The sequence below is a fragment of the Hoplias malabaricus genome, chromosome 4 (genome assembly GCF_029633855.1).
Source record: "Hoplias malabaricus isolate fHopMal1 chromosome 4, fHopMal1.hap1, whole genome shotgun sequence".
Lineage (NCBI taxonomy): Eukaryota > Metazoa > Chordata > Actinopteri > Characiformes > Erythrinidae > Hoplias > Hoplias malabaricus.
In genome coordinates, this window is record NC_089803.1 from 39,359,303 (window position 1) to 39,377,892 (window position 18,590).

Consider the following 18,590-nt stretch of genomic DNA (forward strand, 5'->3'; position numbering starts at 1 on the left):
GGCAAATCCCACCACCTCTTGATTTCAGACCAGTGGTCAAATCCTACCTAGCGTTCCTTTAATGACTTAATTTTTTTTTTTTTCATTGTCCAGTTATTCTGAGCTGGCTCCAAACCCACCGTAACCTTGATCAGAATGACTCAGCTACAGAAAATGAAAGAATGAATTATAGAATTTTTTTAATCTTTTTTTTTTTAAACCTAACACCTTGTGATGTATTATTAATGACCATAAACAATGCAATTGAGGTAAATTAAATACATTTATTTAAGAGAATGCAACCTGAAGCTGCTGGAATATTGTTAAAACACAATTAATTCATAAACAATTCTAATAATCTTGTATTCTATAGGCTTCTTAATGCATGAGGTATATAAATGCATATGTCGTTCATTCATTCATCTTCTGTAACCCCTTTATGCTTTTTAGAGTCACATTATATCCAGAGCCTACATGGAATCACTGGTTAGGAACGCACCGGACAGGACACCAGAGTGCATCACCCACTCAAAAACCCTTCAATGATGTTTAGAAACTTCCCAGCGTTCACACTGACCGTCACTGTCGTATACAAGAAGCCTCTTTTTGATGAACTAGCTTTATGTGAAACATGGGCCAACGATTATATATTGTTATGGACTAATTTAAGAAAGACTGGCCCAATAATGAACGTGCTTGGACCTTTCTGCTCCTTCCACTCAGCGATTACGATGTAAATCTGTATAATCCAATCTTTCAGAGATGGGACTACTTTTCCAGAGGGAAGAATCTGTGGTAATTCTCAAGCTGTGTAGTGGAGGAGTGGGTAGAGTTTGTATAAGCTCCTGGATTATCAGGCTTGGATATCAGAAACCCTTCAAAAAGTGAAAGTAACCAGAGCTGTGGTTTTACTGAGCTGACACTGTTGTATAAAGCTTCATTAGATCTGTGAGCAGAATGAAGTCTTACCTATTCCTTAAAATCACACTGATGTAACAAACATCTGCTGAGATCAGCCGAAATTTCAATCAAGATACGCCTTGTGATATTTTATAAAAAAGCTCCATAGATTGTTTAATACAACATACCATATTTTCAACAATTCAACATCAATAAAACTGTGTTAATAAAAAAAAGCAAAGAAAAAAAGAAAAAAGAAATCTGCATATTAACCTTTATTGCACAGAACAATTTGAACATATTTTTTTTTTCATCGTTTTAGATCTTTTTTTTCTTCCAATAAAATAGAATGTCATGGACCACGTTATTGGACATAGTCTTGGGATGAAAGAAGAGAGAAGTGAGAAGACGGCCTTTTTCTTTGCAGTCTTCTCAAAACTGGAGGAGCCGGAGGCTGCGGGACGAGTGCAGCGGCGGTTTTTTTTAGAACAGAAAGAGCATCGGTGATGAGCTTTAGGAGCGGAGTCTGAGCTCCTCGCTCCTGTGTGTGAGGGGGATTTGCTCTAAAGCAGATCACTATGGCTGAAACCATCTGTCCTCCTCCACCATCTGTAGACCCCATCAGCACTACAAAACAATTACTCCAGCATAACCCACTTAACCCATAAACCAACACCCAGCTCACAGTCAATCTTTATAAAGAGCCTGCCTTTATCCCCCTCACATCCTCAAAGCTCCAATACCCACACACAACAGGCTTCACTAAGGTAAGGATGTCACACACATATACACCGCCCTGGAAAAACCAGCAACAACGCCATTATCTGTAACCAACTGTGCTACTCGTGTTAATAGGGTTAAGCTCTTCACCATTTCTGAGTCAGACTCAGACAGTGAAATAGTTAGGGAGTGCTTAAGGAATGTTTATTTGGATAGTATTCAAGGGAGCTTTAGTTTATTCAAAAAATTAAAAAGAAGAAAAAAAATCTTTTTCTAGACCATTAGTTTAAACGGTTAGAGGCAGCATTTAAACATGTCAGGGTTGTCAAGCACATTAACTTCTTTCAATCTTTTTTTTTTTTTTTTGGAGTATATTAAGGGATCACCACTCATATCCCCATACACTGCTACATGGACAAGTCGAAGATGTGCAATAGAACATTATAAAACTATAAAGCTTTTAATCCATAGGTATGAAGCAAGGGGGATGTGATGCGTTACATAAACATACGGATAATGGCATTAACAAACCATTCCGTATTCGGATTACACTGAGAGATAACATAGCACTGAAACACTCTATGCCCTTATGAAGTCACGTTAGCCATAAGCATCATATTAATCTACGTCCAAGTTACTCTCTTGTTAGAGTGTTAAAAGCTCTAAGAAACATAAACAACTGTAACAAAATAAAACTATTACAATGTGGCTTGTGAAAAGCTCTTTGCATTCTGTTAGGTCCACAAACAGCTGAATGTCTTATTGAGTAATTTATCACTCAGAATCAGCATGAAATGATTCATTTCTAGACACTTCCAGAGATCAAATAAGACAAACCTAATAGGAACACTGGCAAATCCTTATGCTGAACTGACCTATCCATAGCCAGAGCATTACAGACGGTAAAAACCACACTGAAGAAGAGAAGAATAAATGTATGGTGACCCAAATAATCACAGACATTTGTTTTTTTGCACAAAAATAACGTATAAAGGTCGTGATTGTTTCTATTTTTAAAAAGTTTCCATTTCAGGATTCAAGCACCCTTGTTAATGAGAATGTGAGTAAAAAGAAACGAAGACTAAATTATTCAGCAGAATCTTATGTACAAGACGCTACTGAGCGTAAAGTAAGACCATGTTATCCAAGGTGATGATTCACTGTTTGATAGAGTGAGCAACGACAACACTGGGTGGCCATGGATAGGTTAAAGACATGGCAGTAATGGTCTGCAACATACAGCATTTTTCAGAGAGCGCGGCACTGGTTAATGTGCTTATCAACCCAGAAATGTCTTCGTTTGCAGATTAATAAAATTATCTCCATTTGGTTATTAAAAGAAATCATACAAAAAACGGATAATGCAGGCAAAAGGACAGCGAAGGAGGATGAGGATCTGTCATTTGTATTTTGGCGCTCGACACGAACATTGAGAAGGAATCAAGTTTTTTTTTTGTCTTTTATAGATTTCCTTTTGCCCATAAAAATCCACTGGAACTCGAATGTCTTACAACACAATTCTCTTTCAAAGAAATGGTCCCTGAAGGCCAAGCCGACAAACGCCATCCCAGACGAGTGTGGTAGCTTTTCTCCCCTCTTATTTTCAACATCAAACAGAAACAAAGGACTGTTGTGCCACATATCCATCTTTAGAACAGAGAGGAATGAAACGCACACACTTCCTCCGTGGAGAAAGTCCCGGGATCCAGAGGCTAGTCAGGGAGGGGAGCTCTTATTTTCAACATTGTTCTCTGTTTACAGGGTCTTTCAGGCTCCCTGGTTGGATTAAATCATTTTCATGTTGAACTTGCGAGGAGCATCAGCAGTGCTGCTGCTTATCCCCGCATCTGATTTACGCGGTACGTACTCGATCTCGATGTTGTGTTTGGTGTTGCCTTTACCCCTGCTCCACAAAAACAGCAGCACCAGGCAGAATAAAACCACACCAAGGAAGGAGATGAAGCCCATAGTGGTGGCAATGATAAGGGTCTTAATGTCGAAGGGAAACGGGACCGTTGCTTTTGTCCCATTGGCTCCATTGTCGTTGGGCTGGTTGGAGATAAAAGCAAAGGATCTGTTGGTCGGATTGGGCCAGTCAGGAGAGTAGCTGTGGACGCGAAGATGAGCAAGAGCTGTATCGTTTCCACCTGCATTACTTGCAATACACACATACGTGCCATTATCTTGGATCTGAGCGTAGCGCACCTCTAGGGTACCATCAGCAAACACACTAAGCCTTCCTATCGTCTTTGTAGTGATGAACTGTTTCTGTGGAGATAGCCACATGATGACCGGGGCTGGATCTCCATCTGCCTGACACACGAACTGGACTGTAGTTCCTTCATCCACAAACCTCTGCTGTGCTTTGCGATCCCGGATCCTGGACTTGCGACACGTGAAATAATTGGGTTGCAAGATGTCGGGGAAGTCCTTGAACTCCTTGCCCTGGACAAACTCAGGGGAGGCGCAGGTGGGCTGCTGCCTGTTGAAATTGAGCCTCCAGCGGCGACGGAAGATCCAGAGAAGCCTACAGTCGCATGCCAGAGGGTTATCGTACAACACAAGGGTCTCAAGATTCCCCACTGAGTGGAAGACCGATTCCTCTAAAGTGGTTAAGGAATTCCCAGACACGTTTAAGATTTTCAGATAGTTGAGTCCTCTGAAAGAGTACGGTTCGATCATTGCCAACCTGCCTCCCACCAGGTGAAACTCTTGCAGCCTGAGCAGGTCGTGCAGCTTGTTTCCTTCGATTATAACAATGGGGTTGTAGGACATGTTGAGAAATCGCAAATAAACCAGGTGCCGAAGGGCCACGTACGGGATGGAGGTGAGATTAGCACTGGTGATCGTCAGGGATGTAAGGTTCAAGCCATACAAGCAGTTGGTGGTCATAGTATCCAGATAGGGCCAGTTGGCGATCTCCAGAACTTTGAGTCGGTAGAGGCGTTTGAAGGAGTAGTCTCTGATGCTGTTGATGTTGAGGTTGCGCAGGCGCAGGGTGTTGAGGCTGTGCAGGTGAGTGAAGGCCTCTGTGGGAACAGAGGTCAGGTTGCACTTTTCCAGGGTCAGGTGTTCCAGGCTGCTGAGGCCGTGGAATGCTCGGTGGGATATAAACACCAGGTCATTATCGCCTACTTCCAGAGACCGCAGGTTATACAGATCCTGGAACATGTAGTCCAGCAGGATAACTATCTTATTCTCACTGATGTCTAGCCGGGTGAGGTTACTGAGGCCTGTGAATACGCCCAGCTGGATAAGCTTCAGCTTATTGCTGCGTAGCCCAAGAGTCCGTAGGCCATACAAGTTGTTAAAGGCCCCAGGCTCGATGGTGGAAATGGTGTTTTCATTGAGCTCCAGCTCTTCCAAGTTGGGAAAGCCAGAGAACTCGTCAGGGTTGATAGTTTTGATACGGTTCTTGCTGAGGTCTAGCAATCGTGTCTCGGATGGGATCCCCTCAGGAACCGACATCAGCTTTTTGCGGTGGCACACAACAGAGCGCTCCTGGGCATTACACTCACAGCGGGATGGGCAGCCAGTGGTAGAGCCGGAGAGCACCGTGCCCAACATCAAAATTAGAATGGGCTGCCAGCACGCCACCAGGTAGCTGTGCCCGCTCGCTTCCCCTGCCACCATCCTACCGGTTACCTACAGATAAAGAGAGAGAGAGAGAGAGAGAGAGAGAGAGAGAGAGAGAGAGTTTTTGAGAGGGATACTCAGGACAATATTGGAAGATTATGCATGAATATAACGTCTGTTATTATGGCTTTATGAAGCTGTGTAAAAAAAATATTCATATAATTCACAAATAAGTCATTGTGTGAAAGCCATCATTTTGTAAATAATTTCATGTGACATACTGGTTCATGTATGGTCCATGTTTGTAGATTTTTAGTTTAATACATCATTTAAACACAGCAGCTGTCCTTCACATTGTGTTAATATTGCATGCTGAACGGACCAATAGAAATGCTCCAAAATTACTTGGAATACTTTTTTTTACACTGACTTCCACTGAAAGTTAAATGTTTTTTTCTCTTATCTTGTAAAAATACGACGTTGGAGATGCATGTTTTTATTTGGACAGCAACAACATATCGGTTCCTTTTCATTCTGCAATTACAATTTGAATATGTGCTGTTTACATGAAGGCAAAAACCACATGTAACAAACTAATAAGTAAAATAATAAATAAATTTAATCCAAATCCCAAACCATATTTGATCATATTCTCTAAATATTTCAGCCTTAAGCAAGTGTATTTTCCTGCTTACAAAAGCACGCTGATAGGTCTGTGATATTCTCATATTTAGAAATATCTAAATGTCAGATGTAAGATTCATGAAACTAAATCCTTGACCAAGATGCAACTACAAGAATTTCACTGCAACATTCATGAAGACCGAGCAGACAAGTGCAGGAGGATGGAGGGGAACCATCAGAGGAAGGTGTGTGTGCGTGTGTGTGTGTGTGCTTGCATAATAGAGAGAGCTGACATATTTGGATTCTGCCTTGCGTCCCTCTCAAGCTTTACTTCAAAGGCCTTGTGCATGCAGAGGCTCCTATTTGTGGATGGTGTGAAGAATTTAGCAGGAACCAGAGTATTGCATCACCATGGCAGCATATTCATGACATGATGAGAAGCCGAGGTGTAGCTGAACGGCTGAGCTGTGTGTTATTTGTGTTACAGGCATTAACAGCAGTGTATTCCCTGATTACACTTGTGTCCTCGCTACGCACCTCTGCTGTTATATCTCTAAAGCCAGAGCACTGTTCCCTCTGCATTAATCACAGAATGCGCATTTGCTAATATGAAATGACGGCACTGTAGAACAGGGCAGGTGCCTCTGGTATTATCAGCATTTTTCAGAGGGTAATCCAATTCGTTTGGTGTCAAGCTGCATGTATGGACACAGCTGTGGCACGCACTATCTGCATCATCTGAACATAGGCAAGAAAAGAGACTCTGAGGCTTTGAAAAAAGGAAAAGAGTTTAGATTTGAATAATTTAAGACAAATAGTGCTAGTGGTGATTAATCCTGTCATTGTTATCAAGAGAAAACACAAACTACTGCAGGCAGTTGATGCATGAAGAGACTTCAGCTCACCCTGCCTAAATGGCCCATTACATGTAGATCCTGTTAGAAAAAAATACTCTTTAAAATGGCAATTCTGAAGAAAACTGATCACCTCAGAGAGTCTGAAGAGGTGATTACAGCCACTGATGTACACTGCAACCTCATACGCTCATACAAGCTATGCCTTCCACTTATATACGCCTCCCAGCTCTGCTGTTGTTAGATAACTGTAGTCCACTTGTCCACAAATCCCCATGAGCAAATTAAAAGGTTCCCTCATCAATTTCCCTCTCCTAGAAAAGCAGCTGCCAGCTTCTACTTCCAAAACCCATAAGCCTTCAAGAGAATGTGTTTCTGAGCTGCTTATAACATGTACAGAGTGATCGTAGGAAAAGTCACTTCAAAATGCCAGCACAACAGAAATGTAATGTCCGTGGCATTTTGGAGCGACATTAAACAGGGTTTGGTGGAGGGGAGACTAGTCGAAGGTAATGGCAAATTCTGCCTATTGACAGAGGGCACTTGAACCTTTAACTTGAACATTTAACTAGCACTAAAGTAGGGGCAGGTATTATAATTAATTAGCACTAACTTTCCTTCATTTTCTACATCCTGTTCAGGGTCATGTTGGGTGGGCAGCCCATTTGGCATCACTGGGCACAAGGTAGGAACCAACCCTGGACAGAGCTCCATCACACGTTATACCTATGGTCATTTATGAAAAACCAGACCAGCTACCAGCATGTCTACCAACATCCAGAGGAAACCTATGTAGGCACAGGGAGAACACCACACACCACAGACAGTGACCCAAGGCAGGGATTGAACCCACATTTCACATAGCCCCCTGGAGTTGTGTGACATAAACTCTACCTGTAAAACCACAGTTCCACCCGGCAGTATTATTCAGTACCACCTAGGAGTACTTTAGAGGTGGGAAATGTGACAATAGTTCTCCTTAACAGTACTTCTCACTGACTCGTGTCCCTGTACTGTCACTGTCCTCAAGCGGTTATCTGCCGATACCGGTATAATTCCAATCTCATTGTGCACTGTGTGCTACGTTAAGTATTTTTAACACTGGCTCTTCTTCTCTACTATTAAACCTTAGGAGAGCCAGAGGTTTTGTGATGTCAAACTTTAAGTGTATCACCCACCCCTAAACCAAATCCACCTTGAACGCATATGAACTACCTAGAAACTCAAAGTAAAGTTGTTTGGCATATTCACAATGACATTTAGCCTCTGAAACGCTACACAAAACTTCTGTGCTTCTGCAAAGAGTACTGTTTGTGGCAATCCTAAGAAAACAAAAATGCACCAGCTGTCAGAAAACACAAGTGACAATCCCTCTTAAACACTGGAGCTAAATACCTGTGATCTGTAGACGAATCCCTCTAAGACTGCTGTCACTGCTATTAGAGCTGAGAGCTGAGAATGTAAGCCATGGCAGACTCTCCAGCGCTGCTTGCGAGCCCTAATCCTGCTCCTGTTTCCCGTCCTTCTCTATTTGCATGGCTTTGAAACTCCATTCCGTAATCGTATGCAGTGCTCATATACAGTTGGAACAAGACTGACAAATTAATTTTAACACCAACCCTCCATTATCTCCCTTTCATTTCATCACCAAAAATGATTTAACTCCTGCACCTTTCTCGCATTGGGACCCACAAAACTATTACAAGGGAGAATCTATTCTCATTCTGCATTTCATATTGAAAAATATGAGAGTAATATGACAATTTATGGATTATATTCAATGTGTAAGAAATGTTTTCCTTTTCTTTTTTGAAAAACAACTGACCATGTACTTTGAATGGATTTGAAGGTATTAATAATCTACAAACCATTAAATGGTCTGGCATCTGCATACAGCAATTAGAGCTGTCCTGTTATACTGGAGACAAAGCAAGAGACTTTGAAATGTTCTAAAACTGATGCAGCAAATTATCTTAGAGCAGTAATGACAAATACAAGCTTTGAAGAGCCGTGGCACTGGAAATGACTAATGACTAAACCAATCAGCTAACTGCATTAGCTAAATGACCAACCCCTTTATGAGTTGGATCAGTTGTTTAGGAGCAGCTTGCCATTTAATAGTGCAAGTCCAACACTCATCCATTGCAATTACAGAAGGTAGATCAGTGGCACGTTTTAATATCCAAAAAAATACTAATGAATTCTTGATTGCACTGTAAATTCCCTGGAGCATCCTTTACATCAGAAATGCATTCAACCTAGGAAGCAGACTGTTGTTGTTATTGCTATTTGTTGATGTTGTGCCCGTGTTGTCTGGACAGTCCAGTAGGGCTTATATTGACACTTGTTCAACTCTCTGGATACCTGTGTGTTCAGTGCGTGCTGAAGCGGGCTGAAAGGTGACCGCAGGTGTCACTGTGATTGAGATCTGGGTCTAGCGGGCTGGGCGAGCGGAGCATGATGTGAGGCAGTTTAAATCGTAGCTGACGCTGGACAGATGGGAGAGACTTTAATCCACAGAGTGGAGCTGCTCTGCGTAACAAGGTGCAGAATTCCAACAAAGACCAGCTGCTCCATTTACTTTCTGAACTCTACACCTTCACACATGCCTCAGACCTCCCTCTTCACGGGTCAGGCCAGTACATTTACACTTCAATGAACTAACACTTATTAAACACACACTTAGCCAGCAGTAAGCCTATTAAAATACAAACACACACTTTCCCCTTTTTAGGTACAGCTATGTTCACTGTGTATCTGTAATAATTCTGTAGACAATTACTTTGTGGGTGCAATTTGTCATTAAATAATATAGTTCATCTGTTGCCATTCATAATTTTTAGCTTTTCCTTACACCATTCAATAATGACTAGGATAAGGACCACCTCTGAGCAGGTTCATTTACTGTGCACATGATTAGACATCCTGTCTTGTTTGTCGATTATTTAGAAGTGGAGTTAAAGATGATGTATAGACATTGTAAAGAGTCACCAAGTGCACCTAAATGACAGTGGTCAATGAGTTTAGATACAATAGATACTTAATAAAGTGGCCAGTAGCATATATATACGATACCAAGTAAAGTGAAAAATAACTGTGAACATATGCTATCTTTAGAAGAGTTTATATTTCTACATAAAGAAATTTAATACATTGAAGTAGAGGCAGAAAGACTGGCTCTGCATCATGATAGTCCTATGGACTAATCACATATACACTGATAAACAAGCAAAGCTGTAGCCATCTGTTAGATGATCTGTATTCTTTAGATTTTCTACTCGGGAAGTCAGTAGTAGGATTAGACTCAACACTAGGTTCAGAATTTGGTAGATGGTATGTAAAAACACAATGATACTGGTATTGTGATATGAACACATATTGCATTATGTATTTATTGTACTTTTTTGAACTGACGCTAGGTTACTGTGTTAGTATTCTCCATAATGCTAATCCTGGATCCAGGGGGACAATTTGGTTTGTAGACCAAATTGCGAAATTTTATAAACGTTGATGGATCAGCATAAAAATAGACATAAGTTATATACTTTAATAAAGTTTATGCCTCATTTAGTGCCAAATTCAGTTTCTAAATGTAGTTATAAAATACCTTGGTATATATTAGAATATAAGAAAATTCTTTAAAGAACACATCCAATGTAAATGTCCACAATTTCCCATCCTTACTTTAATCTCACAAAATGTGTGAGAGAGTATAATATATTCCTGCATGTTACCAAACACAGGTCCAGAAAATACTGTGGGCAAATATTAGCAGCCTGTGAATCTTGCAATGCTAATTAGCCTTGGCCACTAAGTAGCCTTGTGCCGCCATAAATTATGCATCACTCCATTTATTGTAACCATTTCAATGTTATAAACACACATGCTGCTGATGTAAATGTGAAATCCATACGGTAAATGGATTTTTAGCAATATGTGGGTTCATAACCATTATACTACCAACAATTAACTGTGACTGCAGTACATTCTGTGTTCATGGAGGTTTCACTTTGTTAGCCCTCAATCTGTAAATCATTTTGTCTTGAACTGTATAAAAATTAAGCTCAAGACCAAAATATATTTCGACATACGACAGGGAAAATGGAGTTAAACATGTCGATCTCTGGGGCATGTTAACAGATTAAATATAAAGCCAAAGCTCAGTATGGTGCCAGCTATCAACAAAATGTCTCTGAAAATTTAAAGTCCAGAAGACAGAGGTTTCACTGAAGCCACCCACAGTAACAGTGCTCAAGAGGCCCAAAATGGTAGTTAAGTTTCAGACAGGAATATTGTATCTATTGTTGCTGATAGTATCACACTCTAGAAATGAGTCAGAACAACCCAAATGGTCAAACCTGTTTGTTCTCCAGCTACAAACACATGCTCGAGGACTTTTAACGCTCTACATCTTCCCTCCCTTCATCCATCCCACAGCTCACAAGCTTTTGACCTTCAGTCTCCCTCCTCCTCGTGGTGAACTGCCACGAATGGTAAACTGGCACACGTGAAAGGAGAATAGCCATGAAGGGTGAGGCAAATAAGAGAATAATTGCCTCAAAGGTCACACTGTCTCGTACTCCTCTCAGCTGATGACCCGGACGGACTCTGCTCTGGTCCACAGGCTGCCAAGCTGGCTATGAATGCATGTAACACGCCTCATTTGTGCCAGAGGCCTGAGGAATAACAGAGCCCACTGGTGCTGCACGCGCGCGCGCACACACACACACACACTACATACCAACTTGCTCAGGCATTCACACAGAACAGGCACAATGATCTGTGTATCTTGAAGCAAACGGCCACAGAACATGCTTTCCACTCAACTGGGCATAAATAATGCAAAGAAAATTCACATGCAAAAACGCAATGACTTGTATAGATAAAGCCCTAAGAGGAAAAAACCCATACTGCACAGAATTCTGGGTTGGTATTTATCGAGCGTTCTGGAATTAGTCATAGAAATCATGCCGAGTGTGCTCTACAGACTCCGAAAAAACCTCCCAGCACAGAGCAGCATGTGGGAGTTCTTTATCATACATCCTCAACCTACTCAGTGGGACATCAAACCTTTGTGAGAAATTGTGAAAAATAAAAAGATTTTTAGGGCTTTGAGATTTTGGAGCCATTGCCAATATCTGATGTTTCATGTACATATTTGCCAATGCGCGTATTGACGCACAAATCTACAACCTAGATTAGCATTAAAGAAAAACGTGGGTTTCTTTCTTTTTTACTTCTTTTTACGTTTATTTATTAATTTTTTTTTTGAAGGATTCCGTGTGAAGACATTGCTGATTGATTTGCACTCACTCTAATGTTCTGCTCTTCTGGAGTAAAACATCCTGATGAAATGAAATATTAGTTTGAAATATTGACAAAATCCAAACACGCACCAAAAGACAGTCTTTAATCAAATGTCTGCTGATACTGATTGCATCGATTACCGTTCATCCATCCCCTGTTCATCCAACACCGAACACACATCAATGTTTGCATTCATGCTTAGATTTTACGAACTAATGATTTTGAGTCATTGTGACAGTGCTTCACATAAACGTACATACCTTAAACTTACATTAGTAACGAATCAATATTTTTCATCAGAATACTAGCATATAAAATTTGTATTTAGGTTATGTTCATATTACCAGGCTGAAATGTTTCATCCAATATTTTTCCACTTACTGGGACACAGATCTGAGTAAACATGTCTTTTTTGACAAAAAAAAATGGACAAAATCAGTTTTGAGTTACTTTCATAGGTGGTCCTAGATTGGATATATATCTGATCTGTGAGCATGTGACTTCATTCAGATTTCATGCGTCTTTTTGCTTGTACGATTGCGACTACGGCCGTCACATCTGCCATTACTGGCAGCACAGCAAAACAACAATGGAGGAAATCTGCATTCCAAACAGCACCATACTCCATGCATAGAGCACTACACAAATCATTTAACTAAAACAACTACACCCAGACAGGGCACTAATTTGACAGAAAGATGTGAAGCTTACACCCAAAAAATGATTGGTTTTGTATTTCAACATACAATGCACTACTGTTATTTTATGAATTACAATCTGCACTACATAGGGTGTAGGGAAATAAATAAGATTCAGCACATCTCTTGGTGTAGCAGTGAACACAAGCTGGCCAGCATTTTTTGCCTTCTCATCCTAATCATGTACATTTAACAAGGTGCTTTCTGTCCTCCGGAGTGTAATGTGATAAAAGTGTGAGTGTAAAGCACACAAGCTACAAATGTCTTTTTATTTATTTATTACAGTTTTAATACAATGAGTCTTTTCACAAATATTATGTCATTTTTGTTGGTCAGAAGCCATTTAGGGACAGATTTCTTTACTATGCAGTACTTGTGCTGATGAATTGATGACTGAGGCCTGTAATGTGGACATAGCTTTATTATACTGAATTACTGCAGTATTAGTGGTAGATGTTGAAAATGTCAAATATAAATGATAACCAGTTTATAATTTTGCACAATTCACAATATTTATATTTAATATATTTTAAATGCATGTTTTATTGACCTGAGCCTAATACTTCAGTTTTATTATGCCCTTATTAACATATAATACATTTATATCTTAAATATCTTTTGCTCATCAGAGCACAGAATAATAGATTTCATACAGAAATATCTGAATAAGGTTTGCACAAACCAGATGAATACTTAATATATTCACTGTTAAACAATTGGCTGTAAATGCCACCAAATGTGTGCTCGAATATAAAAACTAAATTATATGGCTACATTACACACGAAAGCAACCTTACAAATGCCTGTGTGTCAATGTAGCGTGTTATGGCTGCCACCATTTAGGCTGTTTACTCCTCAAACTACTAAAGCACAGCCATCATTGTCCAGCTTCCATCAATTGTTGAGTGAAGAGAGAAAGGGGCACAGGAGAAGATGGAAAGCATTGTGCTGTGGCAGGGTCTGTGACTGCCAATACACACACAATGTCATTCACGCTCCAGCCATTATGAGCAGCATTATTCACACTGTTAAACAGCTCATTCTGCACGGCAGCCATTAGCTAAGCTAACAATCAAATCACTTAACATTCAGCTTCCCTTTGCAAATCAGCATTCTTTTCTTGGCTTTATATTACCACGGTGCTTCAAAAACTACCCATTACCTGGAAGAACACATTTATTTTTTTACACACTTTACACGCCACATTTCCAGAAAAGTTGATTCATTCTAAAAATGCTATAAAAACTGAAATGTAATTTCTTAATTCAGTGGACCTTTACATAACACAAAACATGACAAAGAAAATGAGTTTCAGTGTTTCCAATGACTAATGTAAATGTATTTGTTAATGTGTGTGGAATATAGTTTAAGTGCCACAGTTACTTTTTACTGTAATAATCCCCTAAATCTTCACACAGAGCTGCAGTGAAAACATATAGCAACTGAGCAGAAGTGGTACATGTGAAAGGAGCATATGGATGAAACTGTTATGGCTTGTAAATTTTGTACCACACACCGGCATTATCAAGCACTGTGCTCACTCCTATCCCCTCAGGGAGTCAGAGTTGTCAAGAATAGTCAAGAGTCAGGAGTATTGCCAGGGCGTTCAAAACAGTTTCATTCTGAAGATGAAGTTGGCTTCTTAATCGAATTTCCTATTCCACCTTAAATAGTGCTGGTGCCTCAGGGACCAGAATACAATTGCTCCTTCATTTTGAAATAGAGAATTCAAAGAAGGAAAGATGCCCCATAAATGTGGAATAGTACATTTGAAAAAGACAACAACTTTAGTTTTACTGAGCCTCTGCCTGCTTCTCAATCAACTCTAGCACTTTTCTCAAAAGGTGCTCAAATGTGATATTGTGCTTTCATGGAAATTTGCACCATTTTAATGTTTTGTTTCTTTGTTAAAAAAAAACTAAATGTATTTTAGTGCATATTATGGATATTCCTAGTGCTTAGTGCTAAATACTCAAAACAACACATTGTATTTAAAATATCTGATAAACTATTATAAACTAATATCTGTCTTAAACTATTTCACTACATGTGCATTTCAAAACATTAACATTTAGATATCTTACTGTGCTATTTTTCTTAGCTCAAAACTATATCATCTATGGATCACATTCTTCTTTCCATCTGTAAGCACTCATAAGAAGAAATGGATAAACACAATCACTGCTCAAAAAATGGGTGGACGAAGCTGAAAAACAAAGACCCAGGACATCCTATGAAACTGGTTTGGACTGACCCAAGTAAGCTGGAGGGCTGGGGACAACCTATTGTGAATGTAATATTTATACAGATAGACAGATAGCACTTCAATATTAACCACCAACTGTGGGCACACTATAAAATAAATGAAGAAATGTTATCTCTCCCCGGGTCCCTCAGCCCAGGAACTTTCCCTGTAGCAGAGATAACATTTCTGTCCTTAATGAAACTTTATTTATTGAAGCTGCTGCTGATTAGTCATGATTAGCAGATTGTTGTCACTCTGCTTAGAGAACATTGTACTTTTCTTTTAACATGATCTGCTGAGTACAACTAATATTATATAAATATGAGCATTTAACAGTCAACAGGACTATAATCCAGCAATGATTCAAGTATTCCCAACACAGAGAGTATGGCAGGATGGCATATACTTTTCACATCTAGTTTGTTTTCCAGTTCAGGATTTTGCAGACTTGCAGCATGTTCAGTTGGTTTCAAATTGCACAACGTGCAAACATGTTCTTGACCATTCTTTCTGAGTGGCTAGGAACAGTATAATCAATACCTTAAATATATTCTTTATAAATAACATAATCCTAACTATCAAGTGCCTGTCAAAAACGAACAAAGCAATCTGTGTCTAAAACTAGTTTTTTAACTTCTCATGGAAAAAAGCAGTGTTGCTCAAAATGGGGTCTCATTAAAGTATTACAACCACTCCACCTTGTGTGCTTTCTTAACAACAGGTGCCTCTTTGTGGAGTGTGACTAAGAACAGGAGGATTTGAGGAAATATATTATTATTATTGTGGTTTTACTATACTTTTGGAATTTCTTTTTGATCTACATAAACAAGTCAAGCAAAAGCATATCAATGATGTGGATAGAGATTATCACATTGTGAAACATTAAATTCTTCCACTCTTGGTAAATACCTGCTCAGATTAAGTCAAAAACCAAACTGTCTGTAAAATAGAAGAGATAAAGTGGATTTAAAATGGGAATACATTTTTTCTTCTCCCCAAATGCCATATATTACTTTCTCATTCTGTCCTTCGCTCAAATGCTATTTGAATAAATGAATAAAAAGGTGCCATGCTCTGGGGGGTAGGTAAGTCATGGGTTTGGGTGGACTGCTTTTCAGGCTACACAGACACTCATAGCAAGAGCTTGAGATATGACTATTGTGATAAATAACGTCATATCACATCACATTTAGAATTTATTTAAGGATGTTGTACAATATAATATTAGTGAATTACCACCTGTAATTTGGCTATGTAAATGTAATCAATCAATAGGAAATAACATATCGTGCCTCTGAAACTTTTTTGTCTGTGTATAATTGGCCTGAAGCCTTTTGTACAGGGCTCTTTCACCAGTTGCTGAGACATATCTAGATGTTTCCAGAGACCCAAAGTGCCTTTATAATCACATCTGAAAACTGACACTGTGCTCCTTCCATCAAATGTAAACCTCAACATCATTCAGTCAATTTTTAATGCAGGCTTGATCAGCAGCCTGATGCAGTGTCCCAACCCACACCCGACAACTGTACATGACCTTAATATCACCCTCACCAGTGCAAGGTTTGGGTGTGGAGCACAAGATGCCATTCTATGGAGTGATGGAATATCATCCATTATATCTGAAGCAAGTGGGAATTGTTTTATGATCCTGAACTAATCATCTGACCTCAGCAATATTTATGTGGTAGAATGGGAAGAAATCTAAACAGATATGTGACGGCATGTCTTCCAAAGTCTTGCCAAAAGATTAGAGGCAGCTAGTGCAGCAAACAGTACCTGTAAATGATCTATTAATGCCTTCATTTTAGATAAAAATGTAGATGAACAGGTGGCCACAAAGTAGTGCTGGGCGATATCACTCCAAATCAATATCATGCTTAACAATTCATATTCCATTTCGGAGCTTGTGCTGGTCCATAAACCAATTTAACATAATGTAAGGAGACACATCACTGATCCAGATTCAATTCCATATCTTACCATGAACCCATAGTAACTTCTGTTTGTAACTGAGGGCCTATATACAGAAAACACTGAGGTCCATGTGGAATGCCTTTTTGTGATGCTCTCCAAGGGGGAGATTTTGAAAACTTTGTGGTCAGTTTGGTTGTGCAATACAGATAAAATGAAGTGAGAAAAAAGCGAAAGTAAAACAGAAAATAAAAGAAAGACAATTGTTTTTGAGTAGCTTTGCAGTCTAGTGTAGATGTGGGTATTTTTGAAAACACTATTGGTGTGCACAAAACCTCCACATGTGTGTAGCCTATATTTTGTGCTGTTCTATTAATAAGTTTTTCAGTGGATTTTATACTCTTCATATCAATACTGGAATTAACTCGTATTGACCAACATTAAGAAATATATTGTGATATACATTTTGGCCATACTGCCCACCCCTTGGTGTACCCTTAAAAAAAAACATTAATCACAATTTTAAAGTAAAACCAGCTCTTGTATAGGAATCTGTATCATATCAGCAGCTGTGTATCTGAATCGGATCTGAACTGAAAATAGTGGATTGTCCCATCACTACAAATTTTGGCCTCATATTGTATACGCCTAGATACAGGCAATCACAGACTGAAATTCACATATTTCATCCTTTCAAGTCAGTGACCACTCTGTCATAATGTCCATCAGGGCAATGTGTTTGACAGAGAGAAAGATAGAGTGGGGAGAAGATGACAGGAGAGAATGAGTGTGAATGACTGAACCGTGGAGGAGAGCTGAGGTGTTGGAGCGATTCTCAGCCGTCGGAGCTTTAAAGCTTTGAGTCCTAAATGATACCGCCATTACATACGGCACACCCCCAGAGATTAAATCCCACGGTGGTCAGCGGGACAGAGGAGGATCTACAGCTCCAGTCTTGTTAGAAAGGAAAGCTCCTACGGCGGCTTGATGACCCATTCACTGTTCAAACGGGATATGATGTGCTGCTCATTGTGTGCTCGCTACTTGTGCTCAACATTTCCACTTGCTGAATGAGTGCACTGCCACAGAGAAGAGCTTTCCGCTACCCTTCTCCTCACCGGCAGAGAGAGAGAGAGAGAGCATACACAGGAAATACAATTCAAGCTGCATTTTCAGCTCTGGGAAAATAAAAAGAGAAAAAGAATGAGAAAATTAACACTGCCAATTTGCAAACCGGTTGTTGATTCATGGCTGGAGAATTTCAGTGGCTCTTGAATGATATATAAAACTGCCTCGGCAAAGTTCCTTCTGTTTACTCATCTAAAATTTATCCTCTCTGATGCAGTGAGTTGAAAAACAGTTTTTCATAAGTACTCCCTTAAAGAAAAAGGGGAGGAATTATTATACGAGCCCATAAAAGCCCACATGCTGAGACGGGCACCAGAGACAGGCACAAAATGAAGCAGGGAAACAGAGAAAGAGAGAGAAAGAGAGAGAGAGAGAGGCCTTACTGAGAAAAGGAATAAGCTCCAGAATGAGCTGATGGATGGGAGATAAGTCACTGCCTGTGACTTAATCTCACCTTGCTGAGCTGATGGCTGATAGAGCCCTAGACTTCATACCTACACCAACATACAGAGAGTTGAACACTCAGCTATACAGAGGCCCCTTTCAACCTTTTGAAACTTTATTTATGCTTCCTTCTGCGGCCTTTCACTGAACGCTCTCTCTGTTTCCTTTTCACTGAGCCAAGAGTGGCATCAAAGCCTCATT

At 39.7% G+C, this 18,590-nt stretch overlaps 1 protein-coding gene across 3 annotated transcripts in view; it reads right to left on the minus strand.

The window, feature by feature from the left end:
- Positions 1-357: 357 nt before the first annotated feature.
- The window catches only part of lingo1a (leucine rich repeat and Ig domain containing 1a), a 180,281-nt gene continuing 162,048 nt past the window's right edge, over positions 358-18,590 (minus strand). For all 3 annotated transcript variants that reach the window (XM_066669837.1, XM_066669838.1, XM_066669839.1), the window contains one exon: positions 358-5,244. In XM_066669837.1, the coding sequence (XP_066525934.1) occupies positions 3,385-5,232 (1,848 nt within the window). In that variant the 5' untranslated portion in view covers positions 5,233-5,244 and the 3' untranslated portion in view covers positions 358-3,384. The remainder of the gene's footprint in view (positions 5,245-18,590) is intronic.